This window comes from Mytilus galloprovincialis, chromosome 1 (assembly GCF_965363235.1).
Source record: "Mytilus galloprovincialis chromosome 1, xbMytGall1.hap1.1, whole genome shotgun sequence".
Lineage (NCBI taxonomy): Eukaryota > Metazoa > Mollusca > Bivalvia > Mytilida > Mytilidae > Mytilus > Mytilus galloprovincialis.
In genome coordinates this window covers 46301738-46320763 of record NC_134838.1, presented here as the reverse complement: position 1 = coordinate 46320763, position 19026 = coordinate 46301738, and the positions used below count along the sequence as shown (strand labels likewise).

Sequence of the window (19026 nt, the reverse complement as noted above, 5' to 3'; positions counted from 1 at the left end):
TCTTTGCGTAATTTATTCAACGTTAATGTACATTAACAAAGTGTATAGTGTAATAGACGAAGAAGCTAAATATATATAGGTTATTCTAAAATCTAATTGATGAGAAAAACGTATACGTACTCAGTGATATATTCCAAATTATTCTGATACAATATTATCAACAAAGAAGCTACATTTGATCTGAAAAATAGAAAAAAGTAGACAATGTAAGAAATGTGTCATTACTTATTTTGATTTTTTTCAGTGATTGTACTGTGAAAAATATCCCAACAATACTGATCAAGAAATTTTAACTGAAAATATAGAAAATTTAAAGGGAATTTTTTTTCACATTAACATATAACTTTCGTATATTCAAACTCAAAGACAAGTATTTAAGAATATGAATAAAAGATTTATGGTAAGCAACAATGAGACAGCAACCTAAAAACAAAATTGTCAAAGGACATGTAAAGGCTTTTATAGGACTTTAACTCTAGCACAATTTCTGTAAGACAAAAAAGATTGAATTATTTCTCTTTCTTTTTTATTTTTCCTAGAAGTATACAAGTCTCTTTATATATCATTAAACACATTTCAATACTTACTTATCTCTTATTCCGAAACTTTTTTGTTTTTCTAATGTGCGTATGAACTTTAATAAGAACTGTTTATGTTGTAAAAGCTGACTAAAATGACAAATTGCAACATCTGGATGTCTTTCATTGCTTCCATTCTTTGGCTGAAAACAATATGATTAAATTAAAAATAAAGTTGAAAACAAATTTTGCATTTTTTGGTACTATACATTGAAAAAATTTGTCTATGAAATCACTCATCTATAGGTGGAGAATGAATCAATACATCATTCCAATATCTTCTACCATGACAAATTCTCCCATCGTTAAAATAGATTTTTTTTTCTCTTCAAAAGCTCATGTTTTTTTTTTTCGTTTTTTTTTTTTATACAACAATGCAAGATGAATCTGAAACCATCAGGAATTTTAAAAGATAAAAATTATAGTGCTACAAGAATAGGAGATTTATTGCCAATTAATAACACAATTACTTTATCTTTCACCTATCTAGGCTATTTGTTAGTGAAAGGGAGATAATTCTTCAAAAATTCTAAACGTATGTAGAATAATACAATAGTTTAATGGATAACTTACAATTGGAGGATGAAGTACAACATGATCTAGCATCTGAGGGAAAAGTATTTTGAATGTATAATCATCATATCTGTAGAGAGGTTTCTTTCCATCTCCTATCTCTGCAGTCAGGTCTGTCATATCGGTTTGTAACTCAGCAAAGGCTGCGAGTGAAAAATATGTACATGAAAATCAATGACATCATTTTATAAATAATTGAATCTTAAAGCATTATCTGGTCAATGTATATATCATGGTACAATGGGGATTGTGGAAGTGTACTAAGGATTCATTGTTATTTGTTCCATACAAATTTTCATGGTTTTCGATCAAATACCAAAGAAAATGCAGGTTTTCCTCAATCCACAGTATCTATACTATTAAACGAGAAGACCTCATTTTTGGTGTCGCTTCTCTTCTTTCCAGAATAAATTAATCAACACGCCTCTGTGTCCTATAGGTACAGTGCATAGTCCGATTTGTCATCCATTCATATGATTATTCAGATTGAGTTATTTTAGGAGAAAAACGAGAAAAAAGGCATCCGGATATTGTCCCGTCATTGTACGAAATTTTAAGTCAGATTAGACTTCCGGTTTGCGTTTTTCTGTATACTTTGAACATACATATACTACGAATAAAGTGTATTCTCAAAATTTTATCTGCTATCATTTTCAAGTTTACTATCCACGGCGGTCACATAGTTTATTAAATAGAGAGGGTCTGTATAGTATAACAATGATCACCATGGATCGATTAGTAAACTTAGAATTGAAAGTAAATACGCTTTATTTATATAGTAATGAATGTTCATAATATACAGATAAGCGCTAAAATTATTCATGTGAACTTTTGATACTTTTTCTGAAATTCTCCAGTCATTAGATCTTTTACAAAATTCATTGATTACAAAAAAAAAAGAAGATGTGGTATGATTGCCATGTTAAGACAACTCTCCACAAGAGACCAAAATGACACAGATATTAACAACTATAGGTCACTGTACGGCCTTCAACAAAGAGCAAAGCCCATACCGCATACTCAGCTTCAAAAGGCCCGAAATGACAATGTAAAACAATGCAAACGAGAAAACTAGCGGCCTTATTTATGTACACAAAATAAACGAAAAACAAATATGTAACACATAAACAAACGACAACCACTGAATTACAGGCTCCTTACTTAAATAAATGTTCATAACATACTAAATGTATGTTCATATTGAAATTGATACAAAACCAAAAATTGGGAACTTTGGAAATAAAGGTGGAGGGTAAAAAAACATTTTCCTGTCCCCAATAACCTATGACTTATGATACTTTTCCTGAAATTCTCCAGTCATTCTGTATTTTACAAAATTCTTCCAACAACACTTTACATACTTTAAACTACGCTCTGAATGCCCACGATTTCGCGGGTGTGTTCTAGTTATAGTTTATCAGCACTGAAAAGCTAACGGACATAAACTACCATTATGTTTTTTCTTCTCAATTATCCATTTTATTTTGGAAATGAATCCTCTTTTTTTTTGCACATTGGACTATTTCAGAACTTGGGTATAAATGAACATAGTATTGTGTTTTCTTTTAATATACAATACACATGTTATTATTTACCTTGTTTACACTCATTTCGGACTGTGCTTTCCATGTTATCTAGTTGATACCTCATCTTTTCAAAGTCTCTCTTTGATTTGTTTTTCTGACGTTTATAGATACAGCAACATATGATGATTGTCACAATGATAAACAGTCCAACACCAGCAACTCCACCAATAATGTAATCAAGCGGTATACCCAATTCCTTGGCCGATTCATATTCCAAGTAACCAACAAACCATTTGACATTACCAATCTTGACCTGAACATAAAACATTTCATCATTTCTATAATTGTTGATGGTTTATAAATTTTTGTGTTGTTTCGCTAGAATATGTCTACCCCATTAGTAATAATGTAAATTCAGAAATTATTGCGATTACTGCGAAAAATGCGACAGGGTTATGATCACAATAATTTAAACTGGCATTCTGAAGTTTTGTATATCATTTAAGGTGGTATGCCTAACACTACAGGGAGACAACTCTGTTAAATCAGCTAAACGTTTTAATCATGTTGTATTGTAAAAGAAATATCAAGATTCCCAATTATTAAAATTAGTGTTTATCAAACTGCTATATAACCAATGAAATTTTTCTGATGAAATGGTCAGTTCAAATTTTTTATTTCTTTTATATTTTTGTTAAAGTGTCAAAGTTAATATTTTGTAAAAAAAATTATGAAAATTAAACGAGTCAAATAATTTTAGACAAGGTGTTGGGTACCACCTTAAACAGCATTTTTCTCAATATCGCAAAATTTAAAATGGCATTTTAGACAAAATTGCAATAATAAATGCACACAATAATTTCTGAATTTACAGTATTAGTTTTCTAGTAACCTGGTGTAAATTTTTGTACACCTCTGCTTGCACCAAGATTTCATTTCTGATAAAGCGTTCCCTTTATTTTTTTTTATACTTGGGAATAAAATTTTAAAATTCTCATTAAGTACTTGCAATTTACATTTTTTTCAACACTGCTTGGAATTGTCAAATATAACCCCTCTTTTTGTAGTTGGTTTTTTTTCTGGGAATTTTGGAAATTCATGAATTAATTGAAGGAAACTAAACAAAACAATTAACATAACAAATGTTGTTTGCTCACTTCTTGAATATTTTTCTACACTTGAATTAGCTTATCTATATTAATGACTTAAGGATGTACTTAGGTGAGGTTAGGTAAAAATTAATAAATTAAGAAATAAAAATTGATACTATCAGCTTGTAGAGCATCAATTAAGGATAAAGATAAGCTAAAAATATTGATAGGTCATGGACCTCCTTTTCGAGATATTTGAGATTTAAAATATGGCGGGAAAAGGCTGACTCTGACTTTTACCTAAAATTTGCATTGGTATCATATGGGTCTCAAAATAAAAGAAAGAATCTTCTAAAATTTTGGTAAATGACCTTTCATGAGCTGTTAAGTCTTATATGAAAAAATAAATGGGTGTTATGGGGCAAAATATATTACCTTGTATTGTATGGAAAAACTCCAAGGAGTCCGAACATTTGACACAAATTCCAAAACCTCACCTAAGTACATCCTTAAAGTTTCTTTTTACAATGTTTCAGTCTACTCTTTTTTTAACAAAAACTTGTAATCTAATTTTAAAAATATTATTTCTCACCCATCATTAGACTATAGCAGAAATTTAACATTTTAGAGAACTAATATTTCAGACTGCTTGAGAAACTTACCACAACTGCAGGTATATCACTCCTGCTATATCCAGGTATTGACTTTGGCTGTGAAGTTGGAGGGTTACATACAATCTGATCTTCTGATAAATTTGTTACATTGCAATTAGCATTTCCAATGGCAACTTGAACATCTTCTCTTTTAGCTGCCACCATCAAGTTTTTTCCCTATCATTTAAAAAATATTAATTGCAAATAACTAGTTTTACATCTTCTAAATCACAGCTGTCATATTATGTGGAATGAGGATGATACAAGGCAAGTTAGAGGTTGTCAATTGGAATAAAATAGATTAGATAAGTGAAATATTCAAAAAAACAATAGCCTTACAAGGAATTACTTGTGAGCTTTTCTTACATTCTTTATAATTGTTTGAGAGTTTTTATGAAAAAGTTTTTTTCCGTATTTTTTTCATAAAAACTCTCAATCAACAAACAGTTTTTGTTCCTTCACCTTGCAGTAATATATTCAATTCTTTTTTTTAAAGACATTTGATTCAGTTCTTTTTTTCTGGTAAAAAAATAGTCCAATGAAAATAAACTCCTTGTACGCTAAGCTTAATCTATTGGACAATAATTAAAATTATTACTTTATGACATTTTTCACCAAAATTATAACATTCTTTTATTCAAAACTTTCTAATTCTAATAGCAAAAACATGGCTTGCTATATTTTGTTATCTGTAATCTTTTAAGTCTACAACTTACATTTATGATAACGATTTCTGATTTGAAGAGTTTCACATTGTCATTGTCTTCCTTATCAGGGTCAAACTTATACACTGAAGGATCTGGGTAGTACTGTAACTGACTGTTGATGCCAGTCAGATTTTGGACTTTAACTGCATTATCCATTATAAATCCAATTGCTGCTGTCACCTTTGCTGTTGATCGTCTAAGTCGTCTGACTCTTGTCAAGAGTTTTGGTGATGGACAAAACATAAATGTTTCATTTTTGACCTGACAGTTCTGAAATAGCATATTTTAATCTTATTACGTAAGCATGCTATTACTTTTAGATACTAAGATTATGTATCACTGACACTCACAATATGACTGTTCCACACAAAATAAAGATGGAGTTTAAATAATGAAAAATTTTAGGGTAACAGACTTATTTTTCATGCAGGGAGTACTGCAAGTAAAGTAAATTTATCTCTTATTCCAATATATTACCAAACTTATTTCATTCATGCACATGTCTTCAAAAGATGACCACTGAACTTATAATGCAATCCATCAACCAACCAATCAATCAATCAATCACAAAATTCATTGTATGGTGCATTCTCGAAAAGTGTAAAGTTAAATTCAAGTTTAAGAGTTAAGGAGGCTCGTGGGTATAAGATTTTCAGAAAAAAAATAAACATTAATTTTTCACTACAAACTTTATTTATTACCTTTAGTAGTTGTTACTTTATCATATGGTACAAAAATCATTCCAAAAGATCAATTCGTGTTGGCCCCAGGTGACTTTTAAAATGTAGATATCATTGTAAAAGCTTCAAATTATCTCCCTTTGGTGCAAAAAAGACATTTTTTGGCATTAAAATTGAAATATCTCTTTAACTCATTAGTGACCTATATTTTTTATTGTTGTTTTCGAATAGTCTGTACATAAACTAAATAATTGTAAAATTTAAGCGATTTCTGTAATTTAGTTCTTTTTTATTTCGATAATACCGATATTTCTCCTATTAGTTCAACAGAAAAAAAGGACATTAACAAAAATGTATGCTTCTTTCGAAGGCAGATTGTGAGCGCAAATGAACAGTGACCCCATTTTTTTATTTCATTTTTCTATTAAGTATACTAAAGTTCATTCATAGAAAAATATAGAGAAATCCTATATTAAATTTAAAAAATGATTTGGCTCGCGAGCCCCCTTAAGCTAACAAAATCATGAACAAACTGAGAATTGATGGACAAATTCAGGATAAAAATGGTTAAATCTAAATATATCTTCACTCAAAAACCTTGTTAACATTTACATATAATTTTCCATAAATCCATTTACATTTATACAGAACATAATTTTGTCTAAGTTTGTGAGGTCTATATACAATGTAGTTGAATAATAAGTCTCTTTTTTATTACAAATAAAAAAATGTCAATGGAATCTAAACAAGACTTACCGTAAGATTTGACTTGACAAAATTTGTCCAGATGAACATTTTTGGGTGATCGATAATGTTTATATTGGTCCCAATAACTGTTAGTCTTCTACCTCCACTGAAAGTATTTATAAAAATTATGCATTACACATACAAATAAATTGATACGATTTTACAACTGATACAGAATTTGTTCAATTCATCTTTTTTAATTACATAAAATTTCCTTGATAAGAAATTGGCCTTTATTCATAATAAAATAGCTAGTTATTCAGTAATATAAAATAGTCAGTAAGTATGGTAAATGTTCTACAAACAATTTTTTACAATATTCAGAATTAGTCATATAATTCACTTTATCTGCATGGTTAATTTCCTACAACTTTCAAATTCAAGGGAACAATTTTTATAAACTTTTTCATATGAAACTGGAGGTGAGAAGTACACTTTAATAAGCAATTTCTAATATTTGATGCAATTTGAAAGTCACATATGGCAAATCAAAATGGGTCAATTTAGAGTCAAGACAATCCTTCTTAGAATAAACAGCTGGGTCATGAGTGCATGATACGCCCGACGTCTTGTGCGGAAGTTTTATGCAATAATCATAAATAGTTTCTTAGAAAGTTTTAAGCAATAACCATATATTGTTTTTGAGACACGGCGGGACATGTGAAACCCCCACCCTGTTTTTTTTTTTACAAAAAACTAAATATCACTAAAATAAAAATTTGAATCGAAACCAAAAAGTATACAGATCTTAAGATTAATATAACAAAGAAGTGTGTAAAGTTTAAACAATAATCATAAATTATTTTTGAGATACGGTGCAACATGTAAAAAAAACCTCCCCCTTTTTTTACAAAATACTCAATAACTCAAAAATGAAATTTTGAATCATCACCAAAAAGTATACAGATCTTCAGATTAATATAACAAAGACATGTGTAAAATTTGAAGCAATAATCATAAATCGATTTTGAGATATGGCGCGACATGTAAAAAAAAACCTCCCCCTTTTTTACAAAATACTCAATAACTCAAAAATGAAATTTTGAATCATCACCAAAAAGTATACAGATATCAAGATTAATATAACTAAGAAGTGTTTAAAGTTTAAAGCCATAATCAAGAATCGTTTTTGAGATACGGTGCGACATGTGAAAAAAACACAACCCTATTTTAGTTATAAAGTGCCGTAAACTCAAAAAGTTTAAATTTTATTTTCACCAAAAAGTATACAGATCATTTGACCATCATAAGAAACAACTATATTAAGTTTCATGAATTTTGGATAAGTTGTTCTCAAGTTACGGTGCGAAATGTTTACGCCGGACAGACAGACGGACACCGGACATGTGTATACCATAATATGTCCCGTCAAAATTTTGACGGGCGTATAAAAATGACTTCATTACTTATTACCTACCTTTGGAAACTTTTCAATGGTTGTATCTTTGTGACTTCTGGATCTGCTACATATGTTAAACTTGTGTTGCCAACCATATTCTGTCTAATCTCATTACCATCAACTTTGACAGAAATTTTAGCTTTACCCAATTTACCAGGTGGCAGTCGGCATTTGATTTGTGCTGTATCTAGACTATAAATAAACAAAGGAAAAACATCAAACCTTGTGAAGTTTGTTAACTGCTTTGCTCAGTTAGACTAAATATTTTGTTATATACAAATGCACTATGAGCTTCGTTACTTTACCCTGGAAATTGACACTTTTTTTCCTGGGTTCTGAGGGAAAGCAATATTTAGTGATCTGGTCTATAACTGCAACTTTGAAGGTATTTTTTTCAAGGATTTCCTTTCTTTTTTAAATTAAACACCTTTACTTTCCATTTGTACGAGTTGTTTTCCTAAATTAAAAGTAGTTTCTGGAGTCTACATTTGCTTATTAATCTCATGCATATTTTTGGTGCCAGTAATATCTATAAATATCTAGAGGGAATGCATACACTGCCTTTGGATTTGAACATTTTTATCTTGTGTTGACCTCTCGACATTTGAAATTGTTTATTTTACGTCTTTGGGGATCTTTTCCCTGGTCATACTTTTTAGATCTATAAACATTTAAAAGATACTGAACTAGTGCACATTTTGTCAAGGGGCCACCTGATTGCAGGATTTTCTCACTGAGTTGAAGTTCCATTGTTTTCCTTTTGCTATTTTCTGCCCTTTGTTTGGGTTGTTGTTTCTTTGGCATATTCCAATGTTCTATAATTTCGAATTTCCGATCAAGCATTTTATCACAGATGAGAATCATATTTGTTTAATGTGCTGCACACAGAGCACCATATTAGCATAATATGAGGATATCATTTTGTGTATGTTTATACATACCTTGTAATATTACACACTTTATCATTCACAGTGACCTCCAGTGAGGTTCCTAAATAGATAGGATCTCCATGCAAGGTCAAAATGGCACCTCCAGACACTGCTCTTTTATTGGGTGTCACTCGTTGTAATATTGGATTCTATCCATAAATATATCAATATCAATACTACAACTTATTGTATATAATATGAACACATTCCAATTCATTTATTGTTTTAAATCAATTTATAGTAGATGCCAATTATCAAATTCTGTAGAAGTAAGTATATCAAAGGCTCTTATAAAACCAATGATCAATGTCTAGGAGTTTATAATCTTCATCAAAATAATCTGCATAGCTAAACTTAATGTGAACACTAATAAACGTGGAATTGCTGCAATGTATGTAAAAGCTTCCTCAAAAACATGAAAAATACAATAAATTGAATAATATCAAAGCTTTCTGATTTAAACCATTATCAATTTCATCCACTGACATGAAATCAGTAATACTTTAAAGTTTACAACTCACCATATATTGAAATTCAACATTATAGAATGGTATGTTAAGAACCACTACATGTCCCTTTTTAACACCTGCATCACTGGCTCCCAGTATACAAACTATCCTGTAAAAAAAAAGAAGCAAAACCGATATATTGAAAAGTCAATATATCAGATAATACACTGAGTATAAGGGATAGTATAGCAATACATTTAAATAACTTGGTTTATTTTATTATATTTAAGGTTTAGAGTAGTTGTTTAAGTTCTGTGCATTAACCAATTAAATTTTTTGGATTCTTCATCAATGACAACCATCATCACATGAGAAATTCAATCTAGCTTTTTAATTGCCAGATCAGCAATCTCAAAAACTGGTCATCCCTATCCAATGGAAGCAAATGCCTGCATTTTATGAAGAACTTTTAAAACTAATCATCCATTTTTTAGGAATTTCTGAAACTATTTTACATTATATATAACAAGAGTTTTTGCCCATACAGTGCTTTTCTTTAGTTGAAATATGTTGGTTTTAATATTGGTAAGTTAATCACTATCTACAGTGACAAATTACCCTTAGCAGTTAACTTACTCTCTGGCAGGTTTGTATAGTCCACTAACAGGATTACAGGCTACTCCAGCAATTGTCACATTATTTTTTACATCAACAAATTCAGCACCAAGATTTCTTCCTTTAATTGTCACATGTGTACCTCCATAAACATGGCCTACCCGTGGTGTTACCTACAACACATACATTTCATATAGCAACAAATCATGAATTATGTAAAAACCCAGTAAATTTCCATGATGATTCCAAAGAAATAAATAGAGCGACATTCATATTAAAGTAAGGACATAATTATGAAATCTGTTTATCAGTTGAAGGAAAATTAGATAGCAAGCTCATGTTCTTCCTGGCCCAACATAAAAACAAAGATGAATTGCCTAATATACCCATCTATAATAAAACGATTGCCTAGCCTAAATATTTAAAGGAGGATAGACCTTTCATCAAATTGATGGTCAACTTTGCTGTATTTATTTTTAATAAGAATTAATTCACAGTGATTCATACTTGTGAAAATGGAAAAAATATATCCCATGTAGTTCAGTCACAACAATGGGATATTTGATGTTTTGGTACGAGTGGATTATATTGTATTAGGTTGAAATCTGGATGATAAGTTCAGTTGACTGTTAAATACAATACTCATATTTTAAAACTTACTGTATCAATATGTGGACCTGGACATCTTGCTACTGCTCCCACTGCAGAACAGTGTTCCTTGTATTGACATTGCAATGGGTTGTCACACCACTGACAATTCAGAGACACACGAGATTGCTCAAAATTCTTACACAGACTACAGTCACCATGTGCCATTTTGGAACAGCTGTATATTTGCACTAAAAATTAAAAAATTAAATTGGATGCATTAATTTGTTTTGTTTAAAGGAGTTTACCAACTCATAATTTTGGCCCTTAAATCTGAACTGTGAAAGAAAGGTTAAAATTTGATGAAAACATTTGCTGAAATGTCTAATATTTTTTACTAATTGCATCATTCTTGATGAATTTGTGACTTCCTAAATGTATAATGAACGTAAATCATAAAATCCAGATTTTGTTTGTAGAATTGTGCAAAATTTATGACAGTTTTAGGAAAATTAACAGTGGCACCACCCTTTGCCAACATGATTTTGATGAAATATTTCTTATATACCATTTCTTTTTATTTTCAACAAAATGTTTAATGGGTTAGGGGTGACATATAAATTAATGAAAAAAGGTAGAAAAAAATTCTAGACAAAATGAATGAAAATGAAATCTTCCTATATAGGCTTATATCTTAATTTGAAGCAGACCTTCAATTTTTCGAATTAAACTTTAAAATATCATACATTTAGCAATACATACACATAAGATATACTTTGATAATTCAAGTTAAAACAATTCAATAACATATATAACAGAAACTATAAAGGTAAAGGCAGCAGTTTTGTATGTACATATTTGTGTGATTTGTTTTATTCTCTGCCTATCATAAAATCAAAAGTTAATGTGATTTTTAATCATAAAGAAAGATGCAAAATAAAAATAGAAAGTTAGATAAAACCTTCATATCAAGTTTCCACTAAAAACAAATTACTAACTAGTTGATATTTTAAGAGTAACTGATTCACCAGGAGTTTACTGCTACAAATTTAATATTTTTATCCCTATTTTACGAAATTTTCCTTTGATCGTACGGACTGATAATTTCCTTTCTCAACACAGTAGAGTGATATGAAACATCATTCATAAAAACTAAGGTATCATGTACCCATTGTCAATGAAATTAATAACTTGTCAAAGGTAAAATAGCGATAAACAGATTATCATTGGTCATCTCAACTCAATTGTTTTTGTCACTTTCACCGTTCAGGCCTAAGCAAGAAAATCCATCTTGTTGAGATGCTTAACGATAATCTATAAATATCATATCGTACCTATAGCTCCATCATTTTCAATTTCGGCTCCCGTACCCCAGGTCACTCTGAGACTGGCTTTCAGGATACCTGCATCAGGTAGTCCATATGATCTCTAAAAAAGAAAAACAAAATCATATAAATGTTAATTGACTACTGTTTCCACAAGTCAACTTCTTAGCTTGCAATAACTATTCTTTATTCCTCATATTGTTTAAATTGATCAAGGTTGTTTATACATAGCAAGATGTACATTTTTAAATAGCTTACCTACAACTGTTCAATTCCATATACTGCTAGGTGGGAGAGAAGAAATCCTTTTTTTTTTTTTGCCATCTTCATCTTAAGTTAATTGATGAGCATAATGCAGATAATATAGAAGCACTTTAATACATACCAATGGAATGTGACATTTAAGTTCTGTTCCCGACACTCTGGTAGCCACAGCCTCAATGTTCCCATTACTATAAGCACCTGTTCCAATTATGCATTTATAACCATTCCCATTCTGTAAATATTTAAAGCATAGGTCATCTATTTAATCAAAACTGTTCAAATTTCAAGAATGTCAAAAAACAAAATAGACAAATACTCCAAATACAAAATAGACAAATTCTACAAAAAAAATTTTTTAAAACTAATAAACTTTTGTTTGGTGACTTGATTTTCATCCAAATATAGTGCTGAAAATATTATATCTATATTTTATATATCAATCAAATACATATAAAATTACTATTTTTCTCAGGGAAACAGTTTCAGTGATGAATTTCCCTAGGCAAAAAAATTCCCTAGATGCTAATCTGCAGTGCTTTGGACATAGTCGGTGTCTTACGGGAAAATAAAATGGCTATATCCTTCATAACTAAAAAAAATTCGTAAGGGTTCCACGGAACCCAGTGTCTCGCCTACTTTTGCTGTTAATTGCAGACTCAACAAAATGAGGAAAAACATCAATAAAAATTTCCCTCTCGATACTGTCTTTTGATTGAAAGAAGCTTCCAAGTTTGGTAAAAAAATCAAGGATAGTTTATGAATCTAATAAATGTTTTATAAACTTTAACTGCAGACTGTATGTAATGTTAACTGAAAGAAAAACTAAGTCCATTTATAAGTAAAATACGGAAAAAGTGAATTTTTTTTTCACAAAAAATACTTCTGAATAATATCTTATGATCAGAAACAAGCTTTTGTCTAAGTTTGGTAAAAATCCAGGATGGTTTAAGAACATTATAAAAATTTTAAAAACTTAAACCACAGAGTGAATGTTTTGTTTCTGGCAAAAAAACTAAGTCCATTTATAAGTAAAATACGGAAAAGTGGAAATTTATTTTTACAAAATTTTCTTCTTGATACTATCTTATGATCATAAACAAGCTTCTGTCCAAGTTTGGTACAAATCAAGGATAGTTTATGAAAGTTATTAAAATTTTAAAAACTTTAACCACAGAGTGAATGTAATGTTTCCTCGCAGAAAAACTAAGTCCATTTATAAGTAAAATACGGAAAAGTGGAAATTTATTTTTACAAAATTTTCTTCTTGATACTATCTTAAGATCATAAACAAGCTTCTGTCCAAGTTTGGTACAAATCAAGGATAGTTTATGAAAGTTATTAAAATTTTAAAAACTTTAACCACAGAGTGAATGTAATGTTTCCTCGCAGAAAAACTAAGTCCATTTATAAGTAAACTACCGAAAAAATGGAATTTTATTTTTACAAAATTTACTTCTGGACACTTTCTTATGATCATAAACAAGCTTCTTTTCAAGTTTGGTAGAAATTCAGTATAGTTTAAGAAAGTTATTAAAATTTCAAAAACTTTAACCACAGAGTGAATATTTGTGGACGCCGCCGACGACGACGACGCCGACGACGACGGAATGTAGGATCGCTTAGTCTCGCTTTTTCGACTAAAGTCGAAGGCTCGACAAAAAACAAAACTGTGCAATATGATTTGTCTCCCATTAATCAATTAACCATATGACTATCATGTCAGTTAGTACCTTTAGATGCACAAAAACAAATAAAATAAGCTCAACCTAAGTGTATTGGCAAATAGTTCTGTTCAAAGTTATATCTATAAAATTTTAATGATTGAAAAAGAAAACTAGATGTGTCAAAGACACACAAATGGCCCTGTCCCAAAAAGTTGAAAAATCTGCAATTTCAATATACACATGTGAACACAAACATGATGGTAGTCTCACATATCAAAAATAAGCTCCAAATTTGGAGGGGAATAGAGAAAAAATCTGTATAACTGTGATTTTCAATAATTTATCAAAGTCCAAAGCCCTTAATTTCAGCGAAAATAAGCAGAGCGGAACGAAACTTAAACTTGATCTGTAGCTCATCATGGTTAACTCTCTAACCAAATAATTTCTCAAAGTCCAAAGCCTGTAATTTCAGCAAAAATTAGGGGAGCGGAACGAAACTTAAACTTGATCTGTAACTCATCATAGTTAACTCACATACCAAAAATCAGCCCAATATCTGAAGGCTTTCAGAAAAAAGTCTGTATAACTGTGATTTTCAACAATTTCTCAAAGGCCAAAGCCCGTAATTTTGGCAAAAATTAGTGGAGTAGAACGAAACTTAAACTTGATCTGTAACTCATCATGGTTAACTCACATACCAAAAAACAGCCATGTAGTTTTGAAGAAAATTAAGAACTATATCTAAAGGCATTTAGAAAAAACTCCATATAATGGTTTGTTGCGGAATGACGGAATAATGGAATGACGGAAAGACGGAAAGACAGAGGGACGGAATTTCGGACAAGGGTAAAACTATATGGCACCAACAACTTTGTTGCAGGGCCATAAAAATGTCAGTCATGTAGTTGTGAAGAAAAATAAAGAACTGAAGATGGCTAATGGCCGGAACGTCTTAAAAATGGTTTATTACTACAATAATAAAAATAGTTCTGTCCCAATATGAAATGCCAAGTTATATAGAAATATAAATGAAATAATTGGTATCAAAATGATTTACAATTCCTCCTGGCAATATACCTTAAATTGTATGGTCTATTTTGTCCACTTTTAATTATTTGGTAAATATTTACCCTAATCTCAGGAAAAGAAGACCCAATGATGACTACTTCCTTGCTTGTATTGTTGTGTATGTAGACTTCACCAGTTCGGCCTTTGTCAATCTTTGGACAAAATGTTGGACCTCGTCGTATTCCATCACCATAGATTTGCTACAAAAACATTTGGAGAACTTATTAAATGTTTAGAACAATGTTCCATTTGTATTTTGCCCTGAAATAAAAATTCCTTAGAAATGGAAAATCTTTAATCCTCCCATTATTTTACTAGTTTCCTGCTCATATTTTATATAGTTGATTTATCAAATGTAGATGTTTTGTCTATCACTGCACAAAAAACTATGCAGTATGTTCTTATTGTAATCTGTTAGTACATTAATGTTCACACAATATTGAGCAGTTCTTTTCAATTTTGAAAATTTTTCCATGGCTATTTGAAAAAAAAATACCAAAAAAAGGTTGTATAAAAATAAACATTTATTTTTTAAATAACAAAAATAGAAAAAAAAGAGTAGTTAGGATAGAAATAAATTCACTTCAACATTAGTGCTGAAACCTCTTAGTTTATATCACAAATTTGGCTAAGCTAATTTCCATGACATGAATCTTAAATACAGTGATAAAAAGCATAATCTACATTAGTATTTGAGTTTACATTTGTAATTATTTTGTCAAAAAAAGTTCAACTAAAGAAAAGCAAAGATGTAATGAAGAGTTTTTAAAAGATGACGATATCAGTTGTTATATCAGAAGGTACTGACATTGTTACAAGATGAAGTTTAAGGTATTGACCATTTCTGTACTTACTGGATATTTGTACCAAGGGGGTAAAAAGAGGATACTTTTTATCTATAAAATATATATGGTACAAGCTTTATATATATGATTAGCATAAATGGTTGAATTGACTGTACCTGTAAAGAAAAGACAAGTAAGGGACGACATCAAAAGTTCAATGAAGGATAAAAAACTTAATTCACATAGTTTTTTCACTGACCCCCACACCCCCCCTCTTAACTTAATTTGGGAAAAAATTATTGACCAATAGGGATATATGTAAAATCGATTTTAGATTAACAAAACTTGCAGCAATGTTGACCCCCCCCCCCCCCCCCCACCCCCAAACTATTTGATTTAAGTTTTTTATCCTACATCGATCTTTTGATGTCTTCCCTAAGCTCTTAGACCTATAATGGTTTACTTTTACAAATTGTGATTTGGATGGAAAGTTGTCACATTGGCACTCGTACCACATCTTCTTATATCTTCTTACACAAAATTAAGAGTGCTCTACATTTCCAACCTTAGATCTTCACTTCAGGCTTTATGTTCACTAGAACACACCAGTCAAATCATGGGAATTTAAATTTAAGTTGGTTTGCCTAAGATAGAGTTGTTTCGGTAACTGAAAACACACATTGGAATTTAAATTTAAGTTAGTTTGAAGATGAGTTGGTCTGGTTACTCTTTAGGTTCATGATAATTATTTCATGAAAATGTAATCTTGTCAAAACATCTGTGGATTTGAAATGTATGTTTATGTTATAAAAGGGACCAATATCCACAACATTTGCCATCATACCACATCCTCTGATTTTAGACTGACCTAATATTACAGATAGATGTTCACTTACAACTGCCTAATGTTTCATCAATTTGAACTTGTATTGGAAGGTACTATTTCAGCTCTTATATTTTAACTCAGCTTGATGGTTATATATTCTAGTATCATATCCCAGACTACTTGAATTTCTACTGAACAAGACCACCAAGGTTATTGGGAATTTTTCTATACAAGACATTTATGATTGGATATAGGAAGGAGACTAGTTCTACGACTTGGCATGACATCCATGCTTCTTTCAAATAATGATAATCTAATTTATTTTGTATTTTTATTTAGTGAAAGCATTGAAGGAATTTTCAAGTCAACTAGTGGTTGAGCTCAGAGTGTATCATCTTTTGGTATCAAAATTCTAAAATACTATTTAGAATTATGGAGCACAGATCTAGCTCACAATCAAGCAAAAACATTGCTGCACAGACTAACTGAACTATCAAGCGACTGAACTTTTGCCAAACATTTTATTCTTTTGGTTTGATAAAATTCAAATTAGTTTATATATGTTCACACCATCACAAACAAGAGCACACAAGCACTACTGAAGCCAGTGAACTAATCTCTGGATCTGATATTTATATCATTTGTTTCAAGGAAGAGGCGTGTATGCTGACTCTCAGAATATCAAAAAATTAAACTGAAAGTTCCATTGGGAGAATTTGTTTTCCTCTTTTATCTTATAAATTGCACACAACCTTTTGGAATACTAGGTTGCAGAAAAACGTGCAAGTAAATACAGCATTATATATTTCAAGCAGTAATGATTGATACATTCTAAGCTATAATGAGAAGCTTTTTGCAAGCAGATATCTTTTTTCTTTTAAATAATGCAGGCAAAATTTTCCTGAATATGATAAACTGTATATATAAGTTAAGAAACCATGCAGAATTTTACACAATTTCAATCAAAATTGATGAAACATTCCTTTATATTCATCTCGTCTAGAAACATACGAGTGAAATTAACACCAAATCCCTGTGTGCAGAGTATACTATAAATGCTCTATTATGCAGAAACTTACGACTGTGTAGTTAGCTTCTGTATGGTTAGCGGGATCATATTCAAATATCTGTGAACGGTTTGAAACAAAATTATACTCATAATTTGCTTTCTGCTAAAAATAGCCTTGCCCCAATCTTTAAATTATTTACATAAAAGTGTTTTCATTTATCAGGAAAAACTTCAGAGTTTGGCTTATGTCCCTCAAATTTGAGAATCTTACATCTTATACTTACTTGTATGTGTCCAACAGGACTATTGCTAAATTGTCCATTTTTCAATTTTTTTAGAACTAACAAAATTCTTCAATATTATAAATGTAAACAACTAAATAGAAAACAAAAACATGTAACATATACTGATGCATATACAAATTACAAAAAAAAATAGTTGTAATTAATGAAATATACTAAAATTCTAATTCTTCACCAATCACAAACACATTTGATAAATTTCTAAAAAGATGTGTATTTGTAATTTATGGATTGTTGAAAAATATTGGACTTTTAAAGCTCAAACAAGTTCTGTTAGTATGAAAATACAACACATATAATGTATACATTGGATCTGTGTGCAAATAACTTTATACGGACACAAATACAACACCAACATGACAAACATACATACACATCATATATAAATGCGTGTTTTATACATACATTACGGCTAAAAATAGTCTGACTATTGCAAGGGTTGGTCCTGAAGGTACACTTATTCTGATAGACACACCAGTCACAAGCATAATTATTATCTGTACATGATGTGCAACTGAAATGTAAAAAATCAAACAAATAAATTCAGCTTCAGAGAATATCAATATTTTGGTCACTTCCACATGGTCCATGGAATGAAATTTTAATACCTTCTTCCCAACATTAAATCAAAGAGCAGATTGCTCTGAGGGATACGATTGCCATTGTTTTCATTGACACATGTATACATGTAGCTGGATAATATCATTTTCAAAACTAATTCAACTGCACATGTAAAATGTATGTAATCTGAAGATCCAAATAGCCAATCCCGGATACAAGTGTATGAACAATGTACTCATTGTGTTTTATTTTTGTACTATCAATTCCAAGTTTACTTTTGACAGCAGTCACAGCAGCGACTCAGAGTATCTTATCATCATTTCTCCTACGATAATTCTACGGGAGGAACCCCATTCCTAACTCTTTTAAAAATATTTAATTTCCTTTGGGTCAGTGGTCATGACTCCTTTCCGTACACATTCCTCGGTTAAAATTGTGATCGTATTTAATATAACACAACCTTTATCGACAGAATGAGTTAATTTTTCTCAACATGTTTTGTTTTCGGAATTTACGGAGGTCACTTCCGGAAGAGAGACAACTCGAAATGATAATATGGAAGACTCCATTTCGCCGTAAGGGGTGTTGGATGTGAATTACATCTATTTTAATTTAAATGATGCATATGATTTAAAATTATGAAACAACAATAACCCTCAGTAGCAGACAAACATAGAAACGATCTCA

At 30.5% G+C, this 19026-nt stretch overlaps 1 protein-coding gene across 4 annotated transcripts in view; it reads right to left on the bottom strand.

The window, feature by feature from the left end:
- LOC143075957 (plexin-A4-like) overlaps nt 1-19026 on the bottom strand; it is a 124237-nt gene that overhangs the window by 14250 nt on the left and 90961 nt on the right. For 2 of the 4 annotated variants that reach the window (XM_076251577.1, XM_076251560.1), the window contains exons 12-28: nt 18184-18292; nt 17547-17594; nt 14919-15056; nt 12246-12356; nt 11870-11963; nt 10608-10786; nt 9969-10120; nt 9405-9501; nt 8896-9032; nt 7973-8146; nt 6565-6661; nt 5138-5398; nt 4431-4598; nt 2747-2990; nt 1152-1294; nt 588-721; nt 121-180 (exon numbers count right to left, since the gene is read on the bottom strand). In XM_076251577.1, coding sequence (XP_076107692.1) covers nt 121-180; nt 588-721; nt 1152-1294; nt 2747-2990; nt 4431-4598; nt 5138-5398; nt 6565-6661; nt 7973-8146; nt 8896-9032; nt 9405-9501; nt 9969-10120; nt 10608-10786; nt 11870-11963; nt 12246-12356; nt 14919-15056; nt 17547-17594; nt 18184-18292 — 2346 coding nt within the window. Of the gene's footprint in view, nt 1-120; nt 181-587; nt 722-1151; nt 1295-2746; nt 2991-4430; nt 4599-5137; nt 5399-6564; nt 6662-7972; nt 8147-8895; nt 9033-9404; nt 9502-9968; nt 10121-10607; nt 10787-11869; nt 11964-12245; nt 12357-14918; nt 15057-15710; nt 15753-17546; nt 17595-18183; nt 18293-19026 lie in introns of all 4 variants that reach the window. The other 2 variants (XM_076251570.1, XM_076251582.1) reach the window with 2 other exon arrangements.